The 8,875-nt window shown below is 41.1% G+C and overlaps 1 protein-coding gene across 1 annotated transcript in view; it reads left to right on the forward strand.

The window, feature by feature from the left end:
• The window catches only part of LOC121464512 (signal-regulatory protein beta-1-like), a 31,753-nt gene extending 23,153 nt beyond the window's left edge, over window positions 1-8,600 (forward strand). The window contains exons 3-5 of the mRNA XM_041677544.1: window positions 4,375-4,692; window positions 5,127-5,441; window positions 8,488-8,600. Coding sequence (XP_041533478.1) covers window positions 4,375-4,692; window positions 5,127-5,441; window positions 8,488-8,600 — 746 coding nt within the window. The remainder of the gene's footprint in view (window positions 1-4,374; window positions 4,693-5,126; window positions 5,442-8,487) is intronic.
• The last annotated feature ends 275 nt before the right edge of the window (window positions 8,601-8,875 follow it).

Consider the following 8,875-nt stretch of genomic DNA (forward strand, 5'->3'; position numbering starts at 1 on the left):
GATGCTAATAGTAGTGGTAGAAAAGTTACACCAATGTGGCCATACTATCACTCCATATTAAAGTGAGAACTGTTCCCTGTGTAAACAAAGCTTCACAGTCCAGCAGCTAGAGACAAACTAATAAAGATCCCAGATCATGAATGCTTCATTTGTCTCAATTCATTGCCACTAAAGCAGTGCTACAGTGAAGGAACTTATATACCAACAGTCCAGGCAACAAGGTCATGCCCTCTGAAGGAGACCTGCTGCATTTGAAGGTGAATTAGTTCATAAGGATGCTACCATTTTCCTACCTGGGTATGGTATAGGAAGTGTTCCCACAACCCGCCAATAGAGAGAGACAAGAGGAATGACTATCCTGAAACTATAGATGCCATAAATAAAGACACTAATGTTCTAGGTAATGCAATGCCTGGACAACCACAACCAGCAAGTGGCTCAGTCAATGTACAATCCACAGGCTTCCACTGAGACTAGACTTATCTGACATGTCATTGTCCCTCAGGACTCCCTTGATGAGAAAGTGGATGAAAAGAGGGAAATGAAATAGCAGAGTGTGCTATGTGTTGCATGTCTGTTATGTCGTTTTCTACCTAAACATGTACTATAGGGGACAGGTCACTTCTTCCCGAGGTTCAAAGAGGTCTCATGAGTGTTGAGCAGGTGAGAAAGAGTCAAGTTTGACTAAATTACCCTGCCTCATAGAGTAACACAGCACACATGGCATTCCTCCTACATAGCTTATTCTTTCTGAACAGCAGAAGCATAGTACATACCTGCCTCTTGTGTCCAGTCTTGAAAATGTGGTCTATCCATGAAATAAGGAGAAAAGCAGGTTGTATAGGAGTCACTTGGAAAAGAGCCTCCTTTCTGGAGTTATCTGGAACCGGGATTTTGGCTAGAATTCCTCATGTAGGATTCTTAGAGATGAAGAATTCCTCAAGTAGGATTTTTAGAGACGAAGAGGTAGAGACAGAATTACAGAAATGGGAACAGTTACTTTGTTGTGGTAAATGAAAGTGAGACACAGAAATGACCTCTGAGACACAGCAGGTCCTCATCTGTGGCATGGTGATGATCACAGATCCTTTAGAGGGAGATGCCGGGCCCACTGTATATCACACGGCAAAGCAGCACCCCAGAATCCAAGTGGCATCATCATTGTACAACTTGGATAACTTACTGGATTTGAATGGCAGTTTACCCTTCTGTAGAACATGGATACCTACACCCACTTTTCCAGGGTTCTATGACTACCCCGAAACTTACTGAGAAACTAGCATCAGGAGGAAATGTCATCACTTTCTGGATGACAACAGCCATGTTCCCTGGTCAATGTTATGGACACATTCTAGATGGTGATATCAGTGACATCCCAAGGCAGCTAGAGTGCATTGGTCTGCAAGGGAGAGGACTGAGACAGTGTCTGCATAGGCATCCCAATATGCATCCCAGCACTCTCCTCTCTCATGTGTGCCCAGGGCAACTCTCCATGGGGCGGGGGGGGGGGGGCTCACTTAACAGACTCTCCCAACTAGCACAGTATAGAGACTTGCTATACTGAAGGAGTGAAGTCAACACTCCACAGACGGGACTCACTTGGCAGACTCTCCCAACTAGCACAGTATATAGGCCTGCTATACTGAAGGAGTGAAGTCATATAACACACTAAGAGAAACTCCTGACTTGTAGGAAATGTTTTGTCAATGTGAGCTTTATTACTCAGAAGTCATGTGACCTTGAATTCTTACTTTCCCTCTCCAGGCCTTAGTTACCAATTAATTTGGGGGTAGGAGGTTAGTGATTCTCAACTTGGCTTCACTTTTCTTGTTGGGAGCTGTGAATTCCCAGCTCCTGAAACAACTTGTTTTCCCCTGATCTGAGTGCCTACAGCTGCTCTAGGCACCAGACCCTCAGGAGTTCCTGATGGCAGGAAAATGGTTTCTGGTGCGTTTGGCTGGGGAGTGGCTATCTCTATATAAGCTGCCCCTGAACACAATAAAGGGGGCATTCTTGGGGCATTCTGGCCTCAAGGATGACCCGTGTCTCTGTCTCTCATCTCTCTGTCTGTCTTTGTGTGTCTCAATCTCCAGCCCCTTGTCCGGCTCGGGAATGGTATGGCGGCGCATAGAGAGTAGACAGGCATGGTGCATCACAATTTGTCTTTGGAATAATGTGGGAAACAGATAAATCTAAGATCCACGTTTCTTTATTTAGCCCGATATGGGACCATCTGAAATATTAAGTGTCTCCAGAATGTTCTAATATGCAGCTTGGGTTTAAAATTTCCTCAGATACATTTTTAAAAACAACAGGAGATATTTGTGATTAGTCCCTTAATGGACCTGTTACATCACCAAGCTGAGGCAGAACCATCCCTCATGCTTCAGAATAGCAGTACCCACCACACTGCTCACAATACCCTAAAGCCCACGTAACGTGCCTGGGATATTTCTCAGGGAGGAGATCCAACCAGGGAAGAATGCTGTTCAACTCTAATCTCAGGGCACAACTCTCATATATTGCACAGGACTACAGAAGAACAATTTCTGAGGTCTGACATTTCTCTCTTTCACTGAGAACTCTACCTTAATGACACAGTATGTTGCTGAGTTGTGTCCTTCAACTATCTCATGGCCGTCTGCTCTATATAACTAATCCTTCTGGAGGAAGTACTTGCAGTCCTGAATGTGCTGTAAAAGCCACTGGCCAACTTAGTAAGAAGATCCCTAAGAAAGAGGAGGATGTCAGGGTACAGAACAGTGTTTCTCAGCCTATGGTTCACAAACCATCTGCTGGTTAAAAAGAACTTTTACAACATTCTCATATCAGATATTTGCATTATGATTTACAAAAGTAGTAAAATTACAGTTATGAAGCAGTAACAAAAATAATTTTATGGTTGATGGTCACCACCGCATGAGGAACTGTGTTAAAAGTTGCAGGGTTAGAAAGGTTGAGAATTACTAGTATAGAGGCTCTGCTCCTTACATAGGTTTTTCAGAGTAGAGGCAGGAACAATCTAGAGGCATGCCATTTTATGTCTTTATGGATTTTGCTACAGCTTACAGTGTCAAAGAGTAAATATATGATCTCACATCTAGTAACAGCTGCCTTGATACGTAGGATTTGCAAACATATACTTACGCAAAGGATTCTATTTTCATTTTCATTTTTATGGTGATATTTTTGTTCAGTTTTTATGGAAGGGGACATTGATGCTCATTAGATAAAGATTGAGATTCAAATTAATCACCTATTGGGGTGAGATGAGTTTTGTCATTTGGCCTGTGTAAATTGTCCACCCATATGCAATTTGGTATTAATCCCACCAAAGGGTTGGTCACTGGAAACTGAACAATGTCAAGATGGGCAGAAACTCATGATAAATAGTGACTGGTCCCTCAAACCTAGAGGGACATCAGGCATGCTCATGCTTAGGTAGATTGACTTTAAAGACACTTGATTACATTCCTGGTTTGATGCACATTTGAGGAACCACATATGTAGAAATACAAATGTGTATGATATTTCCAAATGCAGCCTGTTACGCATACTAACCTCAGCACAGGACATCTGCACAGCACACTGCCTTCCTTCCACTAGTTCACTCAAATGTATGTTTTCAACCAGGGAGTGTTACTGTCTGTTCAACAAGCTTCTGTTTGTCTGTGTCTTTTATGATTAACAATGAGGACATGAACCACCTTTAGCTTTTTCTGCAGATGGTAATCACTGTTTTCAACCTCAAACTAAGTCTGACTGAAGCCCATTTAGAGATACAGACTAGTGAGCTCTCAATGTTAAATTCAGGCTTGGCACAGATGAGATCTATTAGTGTGTAGATAAAAGAAGTAAAAAACAAATGACTGGGAGAAGTAGGAAGGGTTCCAGCTTTGTGGCCCCTCTGTCATGTTATTTCCTCAGTTACTACAAATATAAATCTAAAAATATTTTCCCTAAATTTCCAGAGTAAGCCGGCAGAACAGATGATGGAGAATATAAAATACATTGATAATTGCCTTCCTTTGTCCAGACTGAGAATTCCATCAGGCTTTGCCCTTCCTCATTTACTGGTGGGGATCTTTGCTAAACTATGGAGACCAAAGAACACAGGACACAACAGAAGGACAAATCCTGTCCAAAAAACAAACAAACAAAAAAAAACAAAGAAAAAAGGATAAATAGTTAATGTCTGTGTCTACATCACCATGGAGTAGAGCAGGTTCTTAGTATGGCTGAAGCTCTGGTATTGATCCCAGGCACCACAACAAACAATGACAATGGGGATAATGTATATGAAGGTTCCTCACAATGTTATGTCAACAGTGGTGGCCATCACAATCACACCCTCGTCTATATGCTCCTTTGCAGCTAAACCGTCTCCTCCTGTGGTCTTGGGCCCTGCAGCCAGAGTTGCTCCTGGGCAGACAGTAAACTACACATGCAAGTCCCATGGTTTCTACCCTCGGAACATCACATTGAAGTGGTTCAAAGACAGAAACGAGCTCTCTCACTTCCAAACTACTGTGGACCCCAAAGGAGAAAGCATCTCCTACAGTATCTCCAGCACAACCCATGTCGTGCTGAGTGCTGGGGATGCCCACTCTCAGATCACCTGTGAGGTGGCCCATGTCACCTTGCAAGGAGACCAGCTTCGTGAAACTGCCAAATTATCTGACATCGTTCTAGGTAAATGACTCTGAAACGAGCTCACGCTCTCATTCTTTTAGAATAGTTTGGTCCATAGTTCCCAGGAAGCATTCATGCATACCACACAGGAGAATCATAGACTGCAACCATCACATAACAGAAACTGTATTTATTTTAATTTCGGTTGTACTGATTAGGAGCCACATACTAATTCCTGGCATTTTCATCCATTTTACTTTTGTTACTGCTTTCTCAGTGCACCTGGGAGTTGTGCTAATTTACTTCACTTATTGTGACACCCTGTGCACCTGTGTGACAGGAGCTATGTTTGGGGGCTCTCCTCTGGCACAAATAATCAACCTGTCCCCATGATGAACTTGCAATGAGAATGGTTCCTCCATACTTCAGCTTCTCTTCTAGGGTCTTTCTCTACTTAGGCTTTGAAGTTTCAGCTTTTGATTATATTGTTTCAGTTTCACCCACCCTGGAGATCGGTGAGCAGCCATCAGTGATATGGAATATGATAGGTGTCACCTGCCAGGTGAATAAGTTCTATCCTTCGAAGCTTCGGTTGACCTGGATAGAGAATGGAAATATATCCCAGATAGAAGACCCTTCTACATTCACTGTAAACAAGGATGGAACCAACAGCTGGACCAGCTGGCACATAGTGAATGTGTCTGCTTATGAAGAGGACATAATACTCACCTGCCAAGTTCAGCATGATCAACAGCCACAGGAAATAACAACTCACACTGTGATGGTCAGTGCACATCAGAGGGAACAAGGTATTAGCATCATGTCTGGTAAGGTCTCTACCCAAACTTCTTGGCTGTTTGTAAATTTTTCCTGTTTTTTGAATATCAAAGGTAGCATTTTGATTATTGCATGATAATCCTAATATCTACAAACTAAGTAGAAATTAAAGTGAGTTATCATTGCCAACTTCTCATGGGTCTCATGCATTTTTCCATTTATGTGCTAACATTCACAGATATTAAATAAGTGAGACAGGAAGGCATCATCTTACTCTAGAATCTTACCTGTTGACTTTTTTCCCTAACATTTGTTATATCATGTTCATCTTTTTCTTCCTTTTCAGTACCTTCCCTGTCTCCATTCCATTTTACACCTTCCTATGAATATCTGGCTCCTCGCTCAGTGTCCTATGCTATCTCTTGAATGTAATTCCAACAGATCTCCTGTCAGAATTCCAAGGAAATATTCTATGGTGAATGTAGGAAGGCAGACATTTCCAGAACACTGTGGATATCAAACCAGGTATGAAACGGGAGGTGTAGCTGAGAAATCCACGAGATCATAGAGCAGGTGTAACAGGAGCAATGGGCTGCTTGTCATCCCTGCTGCCCTGCTAGCTTACACCTGAAATAATCACACAGAAAGTATATTAATTTAAACACTGCCTGGCCCATTATCTCTAGCCTCTTATTGACTAACTCTCACATCTTGATTTAACCCATTTCTAGTAATCTGTATATTACCATGAGGTCGTGACTTACCAGGAAAGATTCAGCATGTCTGATTCTGGCAGTTCCATGGCGGTTCTCTCGCTCTGCTTTCTTTCTCCCAGAATTCAGTTCTGTCTTCACCTTCCTAAATTCTGCCCTATCAAAAGGCCAAGGCACTTTCTTTATTCAACCAATGAAAGCAACACATAGACAGAAGGACCTCCTACACCATGCATAGACAAGAAAAGACACAGCAACTCCTCAGAGAGCTGAGTCATGGGATGGCCACTGAGAATTCTTTCAGGATGAAGAGGAGGGAAGAGGCAATAGAATTCATAATTAAAATCTGCTGCATTAAGTTGGGTATCTGCTTCTTCCTACGGCCCCATCAAAACCATTTCATTCTTGTTTGTGTTATCTTTGTTATTGTTTGTTTGTTTGTGTTTTCAGGAAATGTTATAGTTTTATTTTAAACTCAGGTAAAAAAATGTGTTGTTTATTTTGTAATTCCAGGATACATAAGGAAACTCAATTCAAGAACTCAAACATCATACCCACAGTCAAAAGCAGAAAAACAAATGTAACCATAATTATCTGCTGTGTGATACTCACCTACCTTTCTTCACTCTTCTTACATGGTGTAGAACCCTATGTCTAATGAAATGGTGCCACACACACACACACACACACACACACACTCATAGTGGTCTTTACCATCTCAACTAACAATCAAGATAATCTGCCACAGATAACACTAACAGGTCAGCCATATCTATACAATTCCTTAGCAGAAATGTTCTTCCTAAGAAAGTTTAGCTTGAGGTAGTAGACATTTACAACTACCTATTATAGAGAGTGTCACAGGAAACCTGGGCTAGTAATACTCACACATATGATTCTTTTATTTACATCTTGCTAGTATTAATATTATAGGCAATGGTTACTAAAGTGTTTGTTGTTGCTGTTGTTGTTATTGTTGTTGTTGTAGTAGCTGTTGTGCTAGGTATTGAACCTAGGAACCCAACTAACCTTACATGTTAGGCAATTACTATAACCAATGTACAACCCAGTCAGCCTATTTCTATTCCTAAAACTAAATTTTAACCTTTGATTAATTTCTAAATTACAAACACCACTTCCTGAACAAGAGAAAAAATTTAGAAGGCATCTACACTGGGGTGGATATGGGTTGTATAATGGCTGAGGCACCAAACCATGACATCTATTCTCATAGACTCATTTATAGAGTCTTGATCCTTCATCTGCATGTTTTCAGCAAGTGCTTTGATCAGGCTGTTTGCCAATTCACCAGGCTCCATTATGACACAAATCTGGATTTCTTTCAGGATGTTTTTATATAAACAAGGTATTGTGTCAACTATCTTTCTTCCAATGGACCATCTTTGTGTGCATGTACTGTCAAAGCTATTGCTGAGCAACTGAGAGACTGAGCCTGTTTTGTCCAAGGACAGTGTTCCAGGGATCATCCTAAATACCAGCAGTGAAAAGCTTCTCTGAATCCCACTAACCTTGTGAGCCTACCTACAGATCAGCTTCCACAATGAAGAGTAAATAGTAATCCTTAAACCACAATAGTTCATTCTAGATCAAAATATGAGTGATCAAGGCCCAGGAACACAGATTTAGGTCACCTTAAAAGTCACTGTAAAAGAACTTTTAAGCAATTTTTGCAGGAACAAAACAAAGAAAGCCATAAGTTAATACACCTTTGCATTGCATTGATGGAAACACGGAAGAGGTGGGTTACAATAAAGCAGAGAACCCTGGTAGAGGTTTCAGACGTCATCTAATGACACCCTTGGAATCTTGGCTGGTGGAATTTGCTAAGTTAACACATTATAAAGGAAAACTAATATTCTGCTTATACATTCAAATTAATTGAATTCTCACAAAGCTGTTATGTCAAGTACAGAGGAAAGAAAGATATGGCTATTAAGAGGGTTGAATATGACCCCAGATAATTTGGCTCTGGACTTGCAACATGCCAAACTCTCCAATTCATTAAATTCCAAACAGTTAATAATAATTACAAAAGGTATAGTTTGAAGTTCAGCTTCTTTTTTGGAAACTTTTGTTCATAAAAAATAAGTGATATGTGGCATTGAGTACAAATTCTTACCCAATCTTTCTAGAAGGGCAACTTGGTGACTTGTGGTAGAACCATTGGAAAACTAGAAATCTCTTTACTGCATCTTTTTCTTTGAAGTATTGAAGCTGGGATAGGGCAGAGATTCAAACTCCTCAGAATTTTGATGGGCTTGGGAGTGCACAAATGTCTCAGGTAAAGGTCTCTGATGATAAACTCCTTGTGCCCTCTCTGTTCCTCCTACCACTTGATTTCCAGAACTGAAGACATCAGATACTGCTGAAATCCTTGTAGCGGTGCTCCTTGGACCCAAGCTGCTACTGGCAATTGGTGCCTCTGCCATCTACATACACAAGAAGCAGAAGGCCTAAGTGTAAGTTAGGAGGGATGGAGTGGTATTAGTTACTATCTGTTAACATGACAACAAAGCACGATGAAAACAATATATAGAAAAAAGGGGGTAATATGGTCTTACTGTTCCAGCAGCATATGAGTCCATCAAGTCTGAGAAGCTTGGAAGGCAGATCAGGGAGCTAAGAGCTCACATCCTTGGTGGAGAGCATGAAATATAGAAAATAAACTGGAAGTGTGACAAGTCTTTTTAATATCAAAGCTCACTTTCTTGACATACTTTCTCTGAAAGGGC

Source organism: Microtus oregoni, unplaced genomic scaffold, assembly GCF_018167655.1.
Source record: "Microtus oregoni isolate MIOR12 unplaced genomic scaffold, Mior012 000028F_ref0000031, whole genome shotgun sequence".
Classification (NCBI taxonomy): domain Eukaryota; kingdom Metazoa; phylum Chordata; class Mammalia; order Rodentia; family Cricetidae; genus Microtus; species Microtus oregoni.